Source organism: Danio rerio, chromosome 6 (assembly GCF_052040795.2).
Source record: "Danio rerio strain M-AB ecotype USA chromosome 6, GRCz13ab, whole genome shotgun sequence".
Classification (NCBI taxonomy): Eukaryota; Metazoa; Chordata; class Actinopteri; order Cypriniformes; family Danionidae; genus Danio; species Danio rerio.
This window is the reverse complement of record NC_141026.1, coordinates 8258365-8279218: the sequence shown is the minus strand read 5'-3', so window position 1 is coordinate 8279218 and position 20854 is coordinate 8258365. Positions and strand designations below refer to the sequence as shown.

The 20854-nt window shown below is 36.7% G+C and overlaps 2 protein-coding genes and 1 long non-coding RNA gene across 4 annotated transcripts in view; 1 reads left to right on the top strand and 2 right to left on the bottom strand.

The window, feature by feature from the left end:
- Positions 1-15576, bottom strand: part of drc2 (dynein regulatory complex subunit 2) — a 33788-nt gene extending 18212 nt beyond the window's left edge. Inside the window, exon 1 of the mRNA XM_087255131.1 lies at positions 15311-15576. The gene's annotated coding sequence lies outside the window, so the exon portion shown is untranslated. The remainder of the gene's footprint in view (positions 1-15310) is intronic.
- A 1749-nt stretch (positions 15577-17325) lies between these two features.
- LOC141386177 (uncharacterized) lies at positions 17326-19663 on the top strand. The gene is made up of 2 exons (XR_015493198.1): positions 17326-18103; positions 18161-19663. It is a non-coding gene; the product is annotated as an uncharacterized LOC141386177 (long non-coding RNA).
- The window catches only part of abcc4 (ATP binding cassette subfamily C member 4 (PEL blood group)), a 69350-nt gene continuing 67256 nt past the window's right edge, over positions 18761-20854 (bottom strand). The window contains exons 30-31 of one of the 2 annotated variants that reach the window (XR_015492543.1): positions 19638-20406; positions 18761-19338 (exon numbers count right to left, since the gene is read on the bottom strand). Coding sequence is in view for 1 of the 2 variants with exons in the window: in NM_001007038.2 (NP_001007039.2) it covers positions 20317-20406 (90 nt within the window). In the remaining variant the exon portion in view is untranslated. Of the gene's footprint in view, positions 20407-20854 lie in introns of both variants that reach the window. The other variant, NM_001007038.2, reaches the window with a different exon arrangement.

Here is a 20854-nt window from a genome sequence, read left to right as displayed (position 1 = left end):
TGCAAATACGTAAACACCTATATAGTTATATAAACTACTTATATGTTGCTGTAATAAAGTAAAACAGATTGATTTGATTGTGCTTCTTAAAAATTACATTGTCTTAGAACAAAATTATGGTAATGTTATAGTATTAGCATAGTAGAACAGTACTTTAAATTGCATAAATATTTCAAAATTAATAAAAAAATAGTGGTATTAAACTAATTAAATGCATTCATTGTATTTGGCCAGCAGATTACAAGTCAAAACAGTAGCAAACATAAATAATTAATTTGCATAAATGAATAATTGTGCTTATTCCAAAGACTAGAAAGTCCCTAAAGGGTTGCCATGGTAAGAAATGGACAGCATTACAATGCATGATTATGAGATCATGTGACAACAGTAAACAACACTTCTGTTTAGAATGTGTATTGTGTATGTAGGCTTGCATAAATTTCATTAACCCTGTGATATATTTTGTCCACTTAAGAGCAATAAGCATACTATTTTTTACATGCTATACACTACCTGACAAAAGTCTTGTCGTTGATCTCAGTTGTTAAGCAACAAATAATAACTTGACTTCTAGTTGATCGTTTGGAAAAGTGGCAGAAGGTTGATTTATGTTAAATGAATCATCTGTTGAACTGCATCCCAATCATCACAAATACTGCAGAAGACCTATTGGAACCAGCATGGACCCAAGATTCTGACAATAATCAGTCAAGTTTGGTGAAGAAAAAAATCATGGTTTGGGGTTACATTCAGTATAGGGGCATGCAAGAGATCTGCAGAGTGGATGGCAACATCAACAGCCTGAGGTGTCAAGACATTTGTGCTGCCCATTTTATTACAAACCACAGGAGAGGGCAAATTCTTCAGCAGGATAGCGCTCCTCCTCATACTTCAGCCTCTACTACATCACAGTTCTTGAATGCAAAGAAGGTCAAGGTGCTCCAGGATTGGCCAGCCCAGTCACCAGACATGAACATTATTGAGTATGTCAGGGGTAAAATGGAGGAGGCATTGAAGATGAATCCAAAGAATCCTGATGAACTCTGGGAGTCCTGCAGGATGCTTTCTTTGCCATTCCAGATGACTTTATTAATATGTTATTTGAGTCATGCAGAGATGTACGGATGCAGTCCTCCAAGGTCATGGGATACATACACAATATTTATTCTCTTCCACTGCACCATGACTTTATATTCTACACTGTACAATATTTCTGTTAAGACTTTTGTCTAAGCAAAGTCAGACGTTACTGTCCTAATTAAATAATTAAATCAAGACATGATCATATTTTATTTTAGTAAAATAAGTGTAATCTAGAGGCCTTTGCCTTTCATATAAGCCACTTCTGATACCAAATGATCAACTAGAAGTCAAGTTATTATTTGTTGTTCCTAAAACTTGGATAGGCGACAAGACTTTTGTCCGGTAGTGTTGCTATTTTTTATACATATTCTTAAAACAAATGCTCTAAAAGCAAGTTTTCACAAAAAAAAGTCACTTTTAGAGAATTTTTTTTCATATTCACAATCTGAAAAACGGTTTTCCAATTATGCAAAACTCTTTTGAGTAATTTCAAAGTTTTCATGGATGTTAAAGTTCTTCATCAAGCCATCAGCGTCACTAGAGAACTGTTATTTTTAAGAGCGCAAAAATGAATGTATTAATTCAGAGTTAAACCAATCTGTTGATCAACAGGAAGTGATAAGATCCTTTTTGTGATTGTTGATATGGAGCTTCACACCCTGAGAACTAGGAGGTGTCAGTCATGAGTCAGGACCACACCAGAACAATATGCTCCGGAGTAATTAAAGGAACAAATGAGTCCTAAAACCGGCTCTGTGTTTAGCCTCCCTTTATTCTCCTGAAAACATCTCGGAACGCATCTTGGAATCGCATGAGTGCCCCCGGTTATCTCTCAAAGAGAAGCTTATTTAGCAGAAAGCAAAAGAAGGGCCTTTGGAGAGAGCGGAAGAAAAGAACAATGCGTTAAAAGAAGAAATCCTTTAATTTTGCAGCTAGAAGAAGGGCCATTGTACGTCCAAGCTTTGCTCTGCCTTCGGTACTTTATCTCCTCTGCGCTTTGACAAAACCACCAAAAGCTTTAAGTGCTTTAAACATTTGTGTGTGGTGCTGAAAGGATCAGCTGTTTAACAATGCTGAAGACATTTAACTCCCCTGAAGAGAGCAGAATTGTCACAATATTGATGAACTGTATATTTACAATGCCTAAAGAATCGTAGGAAGCGCACATGAGGTTGTGAATAAGAATTGGAAAAACCCAGTAAATTTTTGCAAACCATTTTTAAAAGCCATTTCAAAAGAAACTGCTCACAGAAAACTTGAGTAGCTTTCTGACATCCCATGAAGTGAATATAAAAAGAAAAAGCTAATTAAAATACGAATTAGATTTCTAATAACCAATATTACATTTTTAGAGTGGCTGTCTGTATTATTGGTAACCTAGGAACTAACAGTAAACAAGGGAAGGATAATGGAGATGCCTGATTAGTTCAGTGTGGTGTAGCTATTTTAGAGTTCATGCCTGTTCATCTCCTATTACTCGCATTAACAATTTTTCACACACATCCAAAACCACCTCGAGCCAGCATAAATTTGTTTTGCCAATAAACAGATTTTGATTAGATAATTGCCATTTCCATGATTTTCTTACTTTAAAATATACTTTAACCAACACAATCTCATGGACATTTGTAACTGTTCAATTTAGTGGCTATTATACTATGAATGTGTACAATCTCTTTTGGTAGTCTCAAATTTAGTACAATTTGCTCATCCTCAATGATGGTTGGGTTTAGAGGCGGGGTTTGGTGCCACGCCTCCTTTTTAAAATTGTACATTTTTGTATGAATGCACTTTTTACAACAAATTAAAATGCAAACTAGATGCATTTCCAATATTCAAAATCCAGTTTTTAGAGTGGCTATCTGTATTGATAAACTAGCAACCAACCGTAAACAAGGCAAGCATTAAGGAGATGGCTGATTAGTTCTGTGTGGTGTAATGTTTGCTGTTTTATTCTGCAAATACCTTCCATCTCCCATTATTTGCATTAACAATTTTTTACACATGCCCAAAACCACTTTGAGACAGCATAAAACAGTTTGCAAACAAATAGATTTTTATTAGATACTTGGCATATTCATTATTCTCATACTTCAAAATCTGTTTTAACCAACACAATCTCATGACAATTCATAACTTTTTGATTTAGTGGCTAATTCGTATAAATTTGTACAATCTCATTCGTACAATTTAGAACGATTTGCTCATCTACAATGATGGTTGGGTTTAGGGGTAGTTTTTGGTGCCACATACTTTTTAAAATTGTACATTTTTGTATGAATGCACTCGTATGAATTTGTACGAATTAGCCACTAAACTGACAAAACGTAAAATAGTTACGTTTCCTCGTGAGATCAGGCTGGCTTTAATGCAGGTTGATGGAAACCCAGCTAGTATCGAGCATGACATTTTTACATTTAATTTAATTGTAGAATATGCTCCGATAATGTTTCATTTACTTTTAATTGCTTTTTTACAGTTTAGTAACAGTGCAAATTACATCTAATTTGTATTAAAATTCAATCTATTCTGCGGCAACTGAAATGTAATTTTCAATTCCTTAAAACTATTGAGTCATAAAATAGTTTCAATCCACAATGTATTTTGGTATGCTGCATAAAAAGAGTGGACGAAAAAAGCAAGTCGAGGTTATTGAAACATGTAATGAATATTTTCAAATTAAAGAAGAAAAAAGCAACTCAAAATACAAATTAGATGCATTTCCAATATTCAAAATCAAGTTTTTAGAGTGGTTGTCTGTAGTATTGGTAACCTAGCAACCAACCGTAAAAGAGGGCAAGCATTAAGGAGATGGCTGATTAGTTCTATGTGGTGTAATGTTGGCTATTTTAGAGTTTATTCGGCAAATACCTTTCCATCTCCCATTATTTGCATTAACAATTTTTCACACACGCCCAAAACCACAAAGAGATTTCTGTTAGATAATTGCCATTTCCATTATTCTCATACTTCAAAATCTGTTTTAACCAACACAATCTCACAACAATTCGTAACTTTTTGATTTAGTGGCTAATTTGTACAATCTCATTCGTACAATTTAGTATAATTTGCTCATCCCCCAACGATGGTTGGGTTTAAGGGCAGGGTTTGGTGCCAAGCTTCCTTTTAAAATTGTACATTTATGTATGAATAAATTCGTAAGAATTAGTTTGAATTAGCCACTAAACTGACAAAACATAAAATAGTTGCGTGAGATCAGGCTGGCTTTAACGCAGGTTGATGGAAACCCAGCTAGTATCAAACATGACATTTTTACATTTTATTTAATTGTAAAAAATACTGCGATAATTTGTTTTATTTAATTTGAATTGATTTTTATTACAGTTTAGTTACAGTGCAAATTACATCTACATTAAATGTAATAAAATTTCGGCAACTAAAATGAAATTTTCAATTTCATAAAACAATCCAGAGTCATCCCACGCGTAAAATTATGTTTCAATCCATATATTAAACTGTATTTTGTTATACTGCATAAAAGGAGTGGATGGAAAAAGCAAGTCGAGCTTATAGAAACACCAAAATGATGTCACCATTTGCTCACCCTCCCCTTACTTCTAACCTGTTTGAGTTTGTTTATTATGATGAACACAAGAGATGATATTTGGAGGAATGTTGGAAACTGGTAAATATTGCCATCCATAGTATTTTGTTTTGTTAGATGGTAAAGCTTATCATTTTCTAAATATATTTTTTACTCATCAGAAAATCATAAAAGTTTGAGAGTAAACAAATTGTGAGTATATTTAAATTTTGGGTTGAACTATCCCTTTGAGTCACATTTAATAGCACAAAATCTCTATGAACCTCTATAGTATAGAAATATTTCTGAATAATGGTCTTAATGTGGGCTCAGATTCTAGTGCTCTTAGCACTTTACTCCTGCTGGATCTTGGCTTTGCATTTGACACAGTTAGTCATGAGACACTTTTCTCATGACTTTCAGCAATTGGAATTTATGGTACAATACGATAGACAACAGTTGGTTGTATGTAGCTGCATAAATCTTCCACATTATCTCTCAGTTCTGGTGCACCCCAGGGTTCTGTTCTGAGTGCTCTTCTTTTCATCACCTATATGTAACCACATGGACAAATAATTAGATGGTATGGGTTCAGTTTTAATAACAAAAAGTCTAAAATAACAATGCATCCTTTTTATAAATGGTGTATAAAAACAGACACAATTGATTTATATTTACACCATAAAAAGGCAAGGATTACCTATAATATCTTGTATAAAATTCATTAATATACAACAGAAATAGGATTTCTCCTCAATAGACCAAGTGATTGGATAGATGGACTACCTAACAGACCAGTCCCTTCGATCATCATCTTGTTGTTTCAATCATTCTGAAATACTTGAGCCAAAGTTTGTCTTTAAAATTCTTAGGCAAAGATTATTACAGAAAGATCACCTGGACTACAATTCTGTCACTTAACAAACTACAAGTCCCATCATACACTTTGTACACACACCTGTTCCGGCGTCCCGTTGATTACACACACACAAACACTGCTGGGAGCTGCTCAAGGACTGATTACTAGGACTATTTATACAGCACAGACACTCACATCAGGGCTGAGTCTTGTTAACTGTTTTGTGACATGATGCGTTTTCCATTGCCTTGCCTCACCGTGTTTTGCCCCTTTGCCTTGTGCTATCGTTTTGATTCATTGCTGCCTGTACCAAACATTCGCCTGTTCCTCACTGTCCAATAATGGTTTACATTTATTGAGAACTGAAAATGAAGAACGAAGATGTTTAGTGGTATTAAGACTCTTGGGAGGACCCCGAAAATATGTTCAATAACAAAACACACAGTAATTGCATACTGCACAACATTTTACTGTTTGCACAGGAACTGCAACCAGCATTAAAGAGACCACACTGTACAAATAATAGAGACCTGTTAGAGTGCCTTTAAGTGTCTAATAGCTTGCGGTTTTATTCATTTTGTTTAGTCTAATTTATTAGCAGCTGTTACAGCGTTGGTTGCTTGGTAGCAGACCTGACAATTGACAGGATTGTTGAACTTTATGACACAATTTACGATCTCCCAACTATGATTTTGTAAGACAAGAATCAGAAATCAAAAAAGATTTGCTTTTGGAATACAAATTGGCAACAAAAATCCAAATTTAACGCATATTTTAAGTTAAGCCCTAAGATAGGAAACTTTTTAGCAATACGCCCACAGAAGTGTAACTCATTCATTATGGTTTGCTGAAACGTCCATGTCTATTAATAACAATTTGAACCAGTTTCCCATGAAATGACAATTTTATGCTCTTGAACACACAAGACAGACACAATGCAAGATCCTCAAACTATTATTTAAATTCACAACAAGGCTTTTCTATAGTCCCAGCAGGCACACAACATCATAGAACGTTAATATTAGGTTAGATATAGGCTGTGATGTCAGATGACCAAAATTGTATGTCTAGAAAAGTGTCTAAGGACAACGTTATTTTGACGTCCAATGATGACATGGTTTCCGCTGCATTCATTCTTCCAAGGCGAGGCACCATGCCAAAATTCATCCAGCCACAGCTACATTACAGCTTCTCATTCAAAACATTTTATTTTTTTAATAGCAGGGCAGGCCCGGATTGGCTAATCGGGAGGACCGGGAGAATTCCCGGTGGGCCGGACGATTTTTTGGCTCCAGAATCTGTTGCTCTCAGCGGTCACACTTTTTAAATTAATTTATTTATTTACTTGACCACAGTCTTCTTATTCATTATTTTACCGCAGCTCTGCTCTTTTTATCTATGGGCAAGATGCAGCCTGCAGGTTAATGATGATATAAGTCAGATTAGTCACCTTTCACTGTACAGCTGTTGTAGTCCAGTGGTTAGCACGTTAGGTTACAACGCTACTGACCTGGGTTTGATCCTCGTCTGAGTAATTTTTTTTTTCATTTTTATTGTTAAGACATATAATACTGTTAAGGTTGTTGAATATTTGAAGTTCTAAAGCAGCTGTTTTTTTCAAAAAAAGACGTGATAGTGTAATTAGAAAAGACCTTATTTTAATATAGTCAGTCGGTAACTGAGGTGGGCCGGTCTGAGGCTTGAAACTCCAGGGCTGAAAAGGAGTCCCACTCCGGCCCTGTAGCAGGGGATAATCGCAGCAAAACGTATTAAAGGGTAAGTGAATTATAACAGCGCAAACTTTTCTGTAACCGTAGTAGTGCTGTGCGTCATATGTTTAACCCTTTAAGGTGACGTGCTGACTGACTGACATGTGTGTGATGCGTGAGGCCAGCAAACACAACGTATATCGGTTTTACTTTACTTCAGGACTCATTAATGCTACTTTGTAGGTCTGTTAGAGACATTCATAAATATTCCTAGCAAATTTAATAAATGTTTGAGACATACTCGCTACATAAATGCACTAAATCGCACTTCAGCAGTGTTTATTTGAGAGCGCACAAGAAGATCTGCGCACTCTTGAAGCAGCTTATATTTGAGGGGATATGCAAGAAGGTTTGTGCAGGAGCAGAGGAAATCGGCGTGCAAGCAAAGATATTCGCATGCTCGTAGGCTATTACATAAATGCGATCTCGAATTCTAATACTGCGCTCAGGACTTTTGTCATTGAAATAACGCCACAGGTAGCTGGTAGATTTGTGTAAAAAAGCCTGCTGCCACAGCTGGAAAAAATTCTTGAGGAAACACTGCATGATGTTGATATCTTGTTAATTTTAGCTTGTGTTTGGAAAGTGACCAAAATCCAACGTCGATCCGACATCTTAAACCAACATCATATTGACGTCAAATACTGACATTTATTTGTCAGGTCTAGCAACCAAAATCCAACGTCTAGACGTCACAGTGGTAACGTCAACACAACGTCAAGCTGTAACATCATTAGATGTTGATATTTGGTTGATTTTAGGTTAGACGTTGGACATTGAAGTCAGCCTGATGTTGAGTTCTGATGTCAACTCGATTTTCATTTCCAAACAAAATGTAACATCATGTTGACCTCCTGTGCCTGCTGGGGTTAGATCAATTCAATTAAAATGTCAAGAACATGCAGTGTCCTTAAAGATGTCATGCATAATCTATATCATAATTTTTCACAAGCTCATTTTAAACTAAACTGCTTTTCAATTGATCAGAGATTACGTGTGGGAAAATGCCAATAAAACTCCCGCAAATAAACAAACCAGAAGACACAAAATGTCGCTTTTTACAATGGAGGGGCGACTGCGCTGCCTGATTGTATCCCTGGTCATAGTATACTATATAGTTTCAATACATATCTTTAGACAGATGATACATTTCGACAATGAAGCGTGGCTGAGGCTGGAAAACAACGTTTTAATTCATTGCATGGCAAGTCACTTCAGGAGGAGGCGTGAATTAATTTAGCTAAACTGTGTCATGGTCATCTTCCGAAAATATTACCAACAATCCATCAAGTAATGTTTTTCCCTCTCTCTCTGTTTAAAATTGCAGGTAAAGCGCTGTCAACAAATATTTTTCCTTCACCACACCCCATATGATGGGACAGTGCACTGGACTACGGCAGCTGGATTAGTTTAAAAAAAAAAAATCGCAGTACTTTTTGCGGTTGGTCTGTTTCAGTTCTGATCATGTTCTCACCACAAACCAACCAATCCAGGGTGTGTTTAAAAGAGTACCAAGAACACCTCTTCAAGGAGGTCTCAGTAGATTTTTTGATCAGCTTTTGGTGCGCACTTGAGTATGATTGCTACATTCATACCTGCCCAAACGAACCGCACCAAGAGGGAAAACGAACTCTAGTGCAATTCCACCGAACTAAATAAAGCAGGTGTAAAAACACCCTTAGTTTTTTACCCAGACATTTAAAAAGAACATATTTTAGAGCAGTAATCACAATACCAAGAAACCGTGATTTTTTTTTTTATCCAAATTTATCATACCATCAGAAACTTAAACCAGCCCATGCCTAGTCAAGAATGTGCAAACATTGTTGCAAACTATTTCCAATGAAAAGTAGCTAAAGCCTGCCCGAAAAGTAGCTAAATGTTGCCAGATTACGTCACACAATAATTTGCATATCAGTGACATCATCGTGTAATATCCGATAAGCGTAAGGCCGTCATGTCTCTACTCTCTGAGGCGCAGTGTTTCATATTATATTAAAACATTACATCCAGATGCACAATAAATAGGTTCTTATTAACATATTACTTTGCGTGATGATGTCTTTGCGTAATCGCAACTCAAAACCACATCTTTATGTAGCATACAAAATAATTCATGTTTTCTCATATTGACTGGGCATCTCAGCAAAAGCATTATTTGAAATATGTCCACTTAGATTTGTATGAAAAACAGAATTGACTATTTGTAAAATACAAAAACTTTTTGATAAGATTTTTTATTTATTTTTAAATATCACACTGATAATGAACAGTTACATCCTTTTAAACAATCACAGCTTGTGTACTCTTTTTAACACATTTGTGAAAGTGACAACAATTATATTAGAACTACTATTATATTAGATTATATTATACTATTATATAAGAATTACTATTAGAATTTATTGCTTCTTAAATTGCCAACAATTTTACATATTAACAAACATCAGTAAATTAACAGTTATGAAAAACAATCTGAGCTAGCAATTTACTCTACTGAGTAAAGCCTGCAGCCACTGCTCTTTTGAGTCACCTTTTAAAACTTGCTAAAGGTAGCCAAGTGAATGTTAAATATTGCTAAATTTGTTGCTACAGTAGCTCATTCATTTATTTTCTTGTCGGCTTAGTCCCTTTATTAATCCGGGGTCGCCACAGCGGAATGAACCGCCAACTTATCCAGCAAGTTTTTACGCAGCTGATGCCCTTCCAGCCGCAACCCATCTCTGGGAAACATCCACACACTACGGACAATTTAGCCTACCCAAATCACCTGTACCGCATGTCTTTGGACTGTGGGGGAAACCGGAGCACCCGGAGGAAACCCACGCGTAGGCAGGGAGAATATGCAAACTCCACACAGAAACGCCAACTGAGCCGAGGTTCGATCCAGCGACCTTCTTGCTGTGAGGCGACAGCACTACCTACTGCGCCACTGCCTCGCCCTGCTACAGTAGCTGCTTTTTGAAAAAAAAGTTGCTAGGGTTGTATGAAAAGTTGCTAAATCTAGCAACAAAATTGCTAAGCTGGCAACACTGTGTGCAAAATCCTCTAAGATGTAATAGTTGTTCTCTAAATTAATTGATTCACAAACTATTAATATTACTAGCTAAATTCATAACTTTGCATGGAAGCAAAGACCATTGTGAGGGATGTAAGCAAAAACAATGCTCTTTCCTGTTTTACATTTTTAATTTCTATAGCTTCCAAAAATCCAAAAAGAGCCACATATTGAAAAATAATGTTATGACAGCTGTTTCAACATGAAGTTATGATTGAATTGCTTCTTGTTACAGGTATGAAATAGTTCGACAACAAGCAGGAAATGTTCATGGGCCAATGAGATGACCAAACTGAAATGGTCTACAGTTAGATCATTGAAATTAATTCTCTCAAAGTGTCAAGAACATGCAAAGTCCTTCAAGATGACATGCAGTATCGGCCACCCAGCGCTTGACGTGTTTTGGCCCGCCATTACAGGGGTCTTGGGTCTTTTCAAGCGCTGCAGCGTCGAGCACACAGGCCTCCCATGAGGAACCCCGAATCCAGCTGACATCACAAGCTGTTTTGTTGGCTGTCCTTTGTAGGCCGTAATGAATCCAGTGAATGTGAAAGGAGATAAAAGGACAGCTCCAGTGAGAGTGAAGGATGGTCACACTGTGTGGCTAATGTTCTGAAGGCCTTCACTGCGGAGAATGGGAACAATGGGAGCAAATGGCAGGACAATGACCAGTGTTTTTGTCCACTCAATTTGTCTGAGGTCCTTCAAGCTAATCACATTCACTCAGAGTCATTTGAAGGTTTTGTTGCAAAGAGAAACTGCTGAGAGTTTGGGCTGGCGAACAAAAGGACAGAAAGGGGAAGAATCCCCATCTATCACCATGACAGCCGGACTTTAAGACAGGGATTTGGGTCCAAAGAAAACACGGGATGAATGGAGAGGATCGGAGAGAAAAGCCAACGTTTATTCTCTCGAAAAGTCATCAGACATGCTCCACCATCACGTGCATGAGAACTGCTTGCATCACTGTTGAACTTCTTTGTTGATGGGGACTATGAACAGGTTTTTTGAGAGGTTACGTTTATACAATTGATGACAAACACTTTTATAATTTGATTTGTAAACACATTTAAATACATCATTCGCGCAGTTTTGACAGAAAAGTTGGTTTTAAATATGAGAGCTCCTCTGTTTTGACTTTATTTTACATAAATACATACATACATTTATTGACTTATGATAAGGTATGCACTTTACAAAAGTGAGAAGCAAAAACAAAACAAAACGAACAACCACATTATAATTGTAAATATAGGATACTAATACAGGTGACGCAGTGGCGCAGTAGGTAGTGCTGTCGCCTCACAGCAAGAAGGTCGCTGGTTCGAGCCTCGGCTGGTCAGTTGGCGTTTCTGTGTAGTTTGCATGTTCTCCCTGCGTTCACGTGGATTTCCTCCGGGTGCTCCGGTTTCCCCCACAGTCCAAAGACATGCGGTACAGGTGAATTAAGTGGGCTAAATTTTCCGTGGTGTACAAGTGTGAATGAGTGTGTGTGGATGTTTCCCAGAGATGGGTTGCAGCTGGAAGGGCATCCGCTGTGTAAAACATGTGGTGGATAAGTTGGTGGTTCATTTCGCTTTGGCTACCCCAGATTAATAAAGGGACTAAGCCAAAAAGAAAATGAATGAATGAATGATATTAATACAAATAAACAGCATAGACTCATTCTGAAAATGTAACTCAATATAAATTTTTGGAGATCGCAAATTATGTAGCCAGAAGTATGTATGGCTGAATTTCACCTTTAAAACGAAGGCTTCGAGGTGGTATCACGCCGTTCCTTTTCAAGCTTACCAGCAGACCATTTACCTCCATATGGACGGCTTTTTCGCTGTTACCAGTTTGTAAAGTGGCTTGTCGCATACGTCTGCAAACTTGTGACATGGAAAGGAGTTGAACGCAACGAAGGGATTTGAGTCTGGTGAAGAACAGTTGCAGAAAGCGGGTAAGAAAAAAAAAAGGGTAAATAACAGGTTGAAAATGTGATAAAATCTGAAAATGTGGTAAAAATCAGCTGGCCTCAAGGGCTTTTTCGTTTCTGGATTGCTTTTGAAAACATTGTCAGTTGGGTTTATCCAGCCTGATCTCATGAGGAAATGTAGGTATTTTACGGTTTGTCAGATTAGTAGATAATTCGTATGAATTCGTACGAGTTCAGTCGTATGAAAATGTCTGATTTTAAAGAAGAAGGCGTGGCACCAAACACCACCCCTAACCCCAACCGTCATTGGGTGATGAGCAAATCATACTAAATTAGATTGTACAAATTCATACGAATTAGCCACTAAATCAAAAAGATTTGCCGTAGAATGCGTTGAGTGGTTCTATCAGTGCTTTTGAAAACACTGTCGATTGGGTTTAGGGAAGGCGGTGAGCGGGTCAATCAGTGCTTTTGAAAACACTATTTATTGGTTTTAGGAAAGGAGGAGGGTGGGTCAGTTAGTCAGTCGACAGCAGCCTCTGGTGAATTTACACGAGAAAAGCAGGTGCGGATGGCACTCGCGAGAGAAATTTGGTATGGTAAAGCATACAAAGCGGCTTAAACTGCAAAAAAAAAAAAAAGTTCCTGGGACATATTTGTTGCCCTCCAGAAATGTTTATAGGATATGTTTTAAGAATGAGCCTAGGTTGCAGATAAACAATAAATGTAAAGATATCAAACAGAAAAATCTGACAAGTAAATAAAAAAATAAATAAAATAAAAGATAAACTGTTATTACAGTTTAACAAAACTATGAAACAGAAATGTGACATAAGGGTGAATGAAAATGAAAGAGAAGGAAGAAGTAGACCTTCATATCAAACATTTATCTCTAAATATATATATATATATATATATATATATATATATATATATATATATATATAAAAAATATAAAAATGAAGAAAGGAAACTAAGCTTTGCAAAAGTTAAGTCAAAATAGGACAATGAACTTAAACAGAAGGCTTAAACATGGACGTCCAGGCGCTGGCTATGAAAAACTAAACAAGATTCAGGTGAACATAAACAAATAACCAACCAAATTTTATTATGTTAAATCTTAATCCCTCTATGTATATTTTAAGCTTCTCTTTTTAACAGAGATAACTAATATAAATCAAAAACAATTAATTAAAAAAAATATTTTAGGTGTTAGTCGTTAATACAGCGCAAATCTATTGGACAAAATATTCAGAAGATTTCCAGAGCAGTTACATTTTTGTTTGTGTGGGAATCTTTATATAAATTCCTCCATTTTTTGGGTTTTTTTTTTCTCAAGAGCTCAGCACTTACTTGTTTTGCAGTTTTCTCAAGCAACATATACACTTATTTAATCTGTGTATGATGCAATGCCTTTGCACATTGACCTTTGTTCTACGCATTTCTGTAAATTATTTAATAAAATATTTAATGGAGAACACTTTTTTTCACAAAAGTCAAAATGTAACAACCAGATTTGTGGATCATGTTATCATAACTAACATAAACCTCGGTGTTTTATGCATGCTTGTACATTCTCGTGGCTCATAGACAACACTCTTGATTCCTACAAATTCAAGAGAAACTTTAGTGGTGAATTTCACAGCTTAACTTGTTTTGAAAAACCCATTGAGTGTGCCGTGTGTAATCAGTGATCAATCTACGTTGCAGCCTTAGATCGCAGCGAACTAAAGAAGAAGCAAACAGCTGCTTTCCATGACACACTGATTTCCAAAGGCACGGTCGCCTTCATCGTGACACTGAGCAGCTTTGCAACTGATATTAAGAGCGTGCCGTAATACGGAGAATGGGGGTGTTAGCATGACAAATGCTTCTCTCCCTGTTCCTTTAGGCAATTTGCTCCAGAAAAGCAATTTCTGTCAGAAAGTGAATTGGTCAGAAGAATTAACTTTAGTTCTTTTGTTCTGCTTCGATAGAAAATCATCAACAACGGCATGAAAAACTACCTCTGAAAGTTCTGGGCAACTCTGAATATCATCACATTAAATACAAAACACCAACATCAAGTCTGCAAAAACAAAAGGTTTTTATCTTTGCAATTAGATGTCAGCTTATACATGAGAGAGTTATATACATATGTAGGTATTTACTCTCCTAGTTTCCTCCACACTTAAACAAATACTGGGTTCTTCAATTCCTTCATGTTTTCCCAACAGTGGTAGAAAGAGTACTAAAAAATCATACTTAAGTAAAAGGTCCATTGCTTGCCTGAAAATGTAGTGCAAAAAGAGTAAAATTATCTGTTGTAAATTATTACTCAAGTATGAGTAGAGTAGTAGACCTTTCAAAAGTACTTAAGAGTATAGGCATGGGCCGATTCTGACGGTTTGATAACATTGAGGTATTGAGATTACTGCTCTAAAATATATTATTGTTAAATGTCTGGGTAAAAAAAAAAAAAAACATTTTTCCCTTTGAACACAATATATTTTAATTTGGGAAACATTAAAATATTTTTAAACAGTAAACATGTCAGTCTAAGTAATTCAAGTGGATCATTGACTTCTGCTGTCTTCATTTGTTTCAAAAACCCTGATTTATTTTTATTTTTTTACTATTTAAATCAGCATATTTGGATATCTTGGAGACACGTACACTGTTGTACTAAAAAAACGGTATTAACGCGTCCTGGAGTGCTGGCCGCATGCACAGCACTACGGTTACAGAAAAGTTTGCGCTGTTATTATTCACTTTTAATACGTGAAAAAAAAAAACACGACTGAATGTTTTGAATGAAAAGTTGTAATGTAGCCGTGGCGGGATCAATTTTGGCAAACCATGAGATGATGATATCTTATATAGATAAACTGTCTGATATTACACAGATGATATTGACATATAACTTATTAATTGGCATACGTCATCTTAATACATGAGCTGCAATATTAGATTTATGTCAGTGAATGCAGCTCTTTGGCGATGGTGAACGCGGTGTCAGTCGCACGACTGATTAAAGAACGTTAGAACATCTCGTGCTTAAAATGTGTAGATTCAGTGGCAAACACTGTTACGTTACCTGCAAACTCTGTTCCACCGGCTTTACAGTGAATGCTCAAGTCATTTTCATAGCAGACTTTAAACACTGGAAGTCCACTCTTTGAAAAGTGTAAATATTGGATTGACATTCAGCACATGATCACTAATCAGATGTGTCATAACTTGAACTCTAGCTGGTTTCTAAAACTAAATCTGCCGTTGTTGTTTTCATTCTCTCAGATCCAGACCTTTACATTTTCGCGGCTGTAGCTCCGTGTTATCAGAACTGAGTGATTGACAGCTGATATAAACCAATCCATTGGCGTCCTGTTCTAGCGAAGTGGGCCAATAAGAAGAGCTTGAAGGCGGGGCAAGCATTGCAGGCTTTGTTTACTGCAGGAAGTTGACATGTCAACTGTTTTAAACCATTCCTGAGCGCTGTTTGGTGTTTTTAGGTGCAAAGATGCTTAATGCGTGAATGCCTCCTAATTCTGCGCACGTGGTGAACATTTTGCTGTGAAAACTGGTCGCACGACATCAACTTTATGCACTCACAGAAATGCTCCTAAATATATTTTGAGGTCGCAATGATGCAATTTCGGGCGCATATGCAACCAAAATGGTCGCAATTTCGACTGGAGCCCTTTAATATACTGTAAACTTACTCCATTTAAGTTGAATGAGGTATTTAATTAATTAATTTCCTTCAACACTGAGTTCAAAACTCTTTTCAAATGAGTAGAATTAACTTTCAGTCAATTTCGAGTTAACCCCACTCATTTCACTTGATAAAAGTTGACTGTTGGGTTTTACAGTGTGAACAAAATAGTTCTTGGAGCTTCATATGATTACAGTTAAGCTACTAAATTATAGAGGTAAAGTTGGTTTTATATTTGGATATTCAGACATTCTCATTAATAATATAATTTCATATAAAATATTCTTTGCAAATTCTAAATAGTAAAATCATATTAGCAGCAAATGACTGATAAAGTACAACATTGTTCACAGTCAAATAAACAGTGTTAATCTTGTTTAAAGTCATACTTGCATGCTAATTCCAATTGAATATTCAAAGTAATATGGTAAACAATACAGAGACTGCAAAATGAACGAATGTGCGAATATAAAACCAACTTTACCTCTATTACTAAATTCAGATGAAAGTCTTGACAATGCATTTGGTTCCTATTCTGGGCATCTCTGGATGCTTATTTAAGGTCAGAAATCTCTCGGATTTTTTGTAAAATATATTCATTTGTGTTCTGAAAATGAAGATTTCAAGAGATTGAAATGACATGATGGTGAATAATTAACAAAAGACATTACATTTTTGGGTGAACGCTTTAACAATCCTATTAAAACAATTACATAACCCCTTTCATAAAGTATAGCAATCTCAAATTTGGATGAATAACAAGTACAGGAATGTAAACAACACGTTTAATGCACAGAATTAAAGTAACTTTAGCCTATCATCATGCTTTATAATGTGTGTGTGTGTGTGTGTTCAACTTTGCCATGAGATCATCGCTGTGAGGGAAACATACCACATCTCATCTCATAATAATAGATCTGGCTATCCTTTCATATCTTCTCACAACTTTTTGCGCATTACCAGAGTGTATTGAAAGTGCTTTTTCAATGAAGAGGTAAAGGCAAGCATTCCTTCTTGTGCGCACCTTTGAACTGAGCACAATAGGATCGTCTACTGCAAAGATCTCACACTTTTGTTTGTCCATCCAGGAGGAGAAAGGCCTACAGTATCGCTTACACTCCAGAGATGATGGTTACGATTACAGACAAAGCCACAAATGTCGAGAACAAGAGGCTGTGATTCGATGCCTGCTTGCCTAACACATTGCCTCTTGTTCTCGGTCAATCCAGAATTTTGCCTTCAGGTTAATTCCTTTATGCCCTAACATAACAACGTCTCAAAACACCATGGGACACGGATGACAGACTGTAAACAAATACCGGCTGTCACCTCCGGCACCAAATTTTAAAGCCATTATGGAGTGGGATGTAAAGTGACAACTTTTTTTTTTTCTTCAGCAGGTTATTGGAATACAGGGGGTTTCCCAGTGTAATCAAGCCATATGGAAATGAAGGCTAGGAGAACATGCTGCATTGTGACATGGTAAGTATTAGGGTAAATACCTAATTATTTAAGTGTGGTAATCTAGCGCAATAATAAAAACAATAATAATAATATAGATAATCATACACCTCAGCTCTACATAAATTCCACAAAAGGTCTTGTTTGTTCCGTCTGTGCAACTCAGGATTCATGTTTTTTGTCTGGTTAGTTTGACCTAGTTAACTACGTACTCTGAGTGATGTAACTAATGCACTGCAAAACCCAATAAGTTAAGGTAACTCAAACCATTTAAGGAAACTGATTACAACAACTAACCATTTAAGTTCAAAAACTAATACTGATGAGCACTGTGAACTTAATCCGTTTGAGTAAACGAAGCATTTTGAGCACAGTAAAACCCAATAAATGAAGAGAACTCAAACCAACTAAGTACTGTAAAACCCAATAAGTTGAGGCAACTCAAACTCAACAGGAAACCGATTGCTACAAACTATTTGAGTTTAAGGATGTCCCGATCTGATATTGATATTAAAATAGGTCCGATATCAGTCTAAACAACTACATCGGACTGTGTTAAAAATCTCCGATATAAGCAGTCCGATGCGCTCTAACTCCGTTACAGCTATTCTATCCAGCAGCATCCAGAGCCAGCGTGCAAAGCCCACATGATCACAACACTGCTTGCTAGCAAAGTCTCTTTAAGATTTAACATGCTCTTCACATGAAGTTATGGTGCATTACGATAGAAATCTATTGTGACGGTAACACACGCTGACGCCATAAACAAAGGCACATCTCTAACGTTACTGGTTTCTTCATGTCAAGCGATCTTTACATTGTTTTGCATACGCTGCTAAGCAATGCAATGCACCGAATGGCGACGTAGTGCACATCGTGTGAGCCTCAATATGGTCATGGCATGTCGTGGGGTGCGGGCTGGGTTGGCTCAGGGGCACCTCAGCAAATAAGGGCAAAGGGGCAGTGGCTCTAGCCACCCCCCTGTGCGGTATCAAATGTCATTAAAACACCACTCTTCCAGCAGTTCATGCTCACATCCAGTATCTCATTATCCAGGAGGGCATGCATGAAATGTTCCTGAATGAAAGTGCCAAATTGAATTAAAAGTTATTATAAGAATTAAAGTCGATAAATTGGAAATGAAACACCCGAAATTACATGAAAGTCCAGAGTAAATGTGGATAGCGTGGTGATACAATGACCAAAGTTGATCTACTGTATGTGCTATAACATGTAAAACGGGATCATGACAGAAACATTTAAAATGCAACCTTCATCATATTATTGTCTTATTCAGATTAAGGCAAATAATTCCATTACTGATGTCCATGTAAACGTAGGCAATAATAACAAATAAATGACCAAACCATATTTTGTGTGATTCAAAGTGGTTTAATCCCAAAATAACATTTTGATAAGACTGAACAATTGCAAACATGTTTAACAAATAAAACACAAACATGTTCTTTGGACTGTTGAACACTGATTGTTCCAACCAGCAGAAATCATGCAGCCATTTTAAACAGAACACAACAGACAGGAGATGACAACAAACATTTAATGGTAAAAAAAACGTTGAATTCAGAGGTAAAACTTAAATATAGCCCTTGGGCTAAACTAAACTCAACAATAATAATATGAATAACAATTTTGGTGGATACTGCAACTTTCTTTTCTCCTTTTCATGAAAGGAAATAAATTGAACATGAATAAAACAATAAAATAATACAAAACAACAACTCACTCAACATCCCTTTCATTCTCTCAGTTCCAAATTCACTAAACAAAACTATAAAAATATAAGCTGTTTGTTTAAGTAAAAGGGAATCAACTTTAAAATTTAAGACACAAATGTAGGTTTAATTTGGTTTGCATCGCACACAAACTTTGTGTCAAACACTAAGACACACTATAGTCAATAGAAAACCTGGTAACACTTTATTTTGATGGTCCATTTGAGTATTAGTAGCCTGTCTGCTTAATATCTGCTGATACTGCTCCTTCAACTGACATATAACTGACTATAAGAAACTTTGCAAGTACATGTCTGCTTACACTAACCCTAACCTAATAGTCTACGTATAATCTAATGAGAATTAGTTGGCATGTAGATGCAATGCAACCTAAATTCAACAAACGGACCATCAAAATAAAGTGTGACCGACAACATAAGCTACACAACGATTGTTTTCAGCAGATACATTATTTTCTGTTGGCTTATTGAAAAGTGACTTTTTTTAAGGCAGATGGAGTGTCAAAACAAAAAAATAATAATATTAATAAATAAACAAATAGACGCCCTCTCAGCACAGCGATACTTCACCCCAAAATAAAAATTCAGTCATTATTGCTAAATGTTTCGATTTTCTTTCTTCTGTTGACGATAAAAGCAAATATTCTAAACAAAGCAGTTTGAAAATTGTAAATTAAACTTTAAACTTTTTGGTTTTCAACATTTTTCAAAGCATCTTTTCACAGAAAAAAAAACCTCACACGGGTTTCAAATGACAATGGAGTGCTTATTTTGGGGTGAACTATTTATAACGGTCTTAATTGCTGCTGTTAGAATCAGCAGTGTTTTAGGTTCATGCACTATAAAGGCACCAGCAAAAAACGAAACAAGTCTAGCTTCATTTGAGCAAAGGCAAGCATCTCTTTGGCCCAAAACAGTCCTGATGCTACACTTACACATTAAGGCACGTATTAATAATCATAACATACAGTGGTGTACAATCTCCACTGAACTGGAGAAATGCTGGTGTTGAAGTCTCCCTGCAGCTCTGTCCTCTCTGGCGTGATCGTTCATGCACGTGTCTTTGGCTCTGTCAGCCGGGTTTTCTTTGGTGAAGAAATTGTGCCTGTTGTCCTGCGCAGGAGGAGGATTCTGGGGAAGCTGTGCCCCGTTTACATCAGGCACTTCCAGGCTATTATAAAGCAGTCTCGAATATAATCAAACTGCCATCTCCTGTGGTGGCAAAACCATTGAGCTGGTGGGCCGGACTGCGGTTTGCGTATGCCTGAAAATGAAAAGAGTGAATGAGAACAAAACACAACAACAACAACAGCAGCAGCACAAAACTGCATTTCAACACAATGACACAGCAAATACTACAACCAATAGCAAAACAAGAGATTTTTGGTGGCTCATTGGTTAGCACTGTCACCTCACAGCAAGAAGGTCACTGGTTTGAGTCAGTTGGGATTTCTGTATGGAGTTTGCATGTTCTCCTCGTGTTGGACTAGGTTTTCCTCTGGGTGCTCCGGTTTCCCCCACAGTCCAAAGACATGCGCTATAGGTGAATCAGGTAAACTAAATTCACCATGACATATGAGTGTGTGTGTGTGAATGTGACAGTGTATGGGCGTTTCCCAGTAATGCATTGCAGCTGGAAGGGCATCCGCAGTGTAAACCATGCTAGAATAGTTGGCGGTTCATTCCACTGTGGCGACCCCTAATAATTAAGA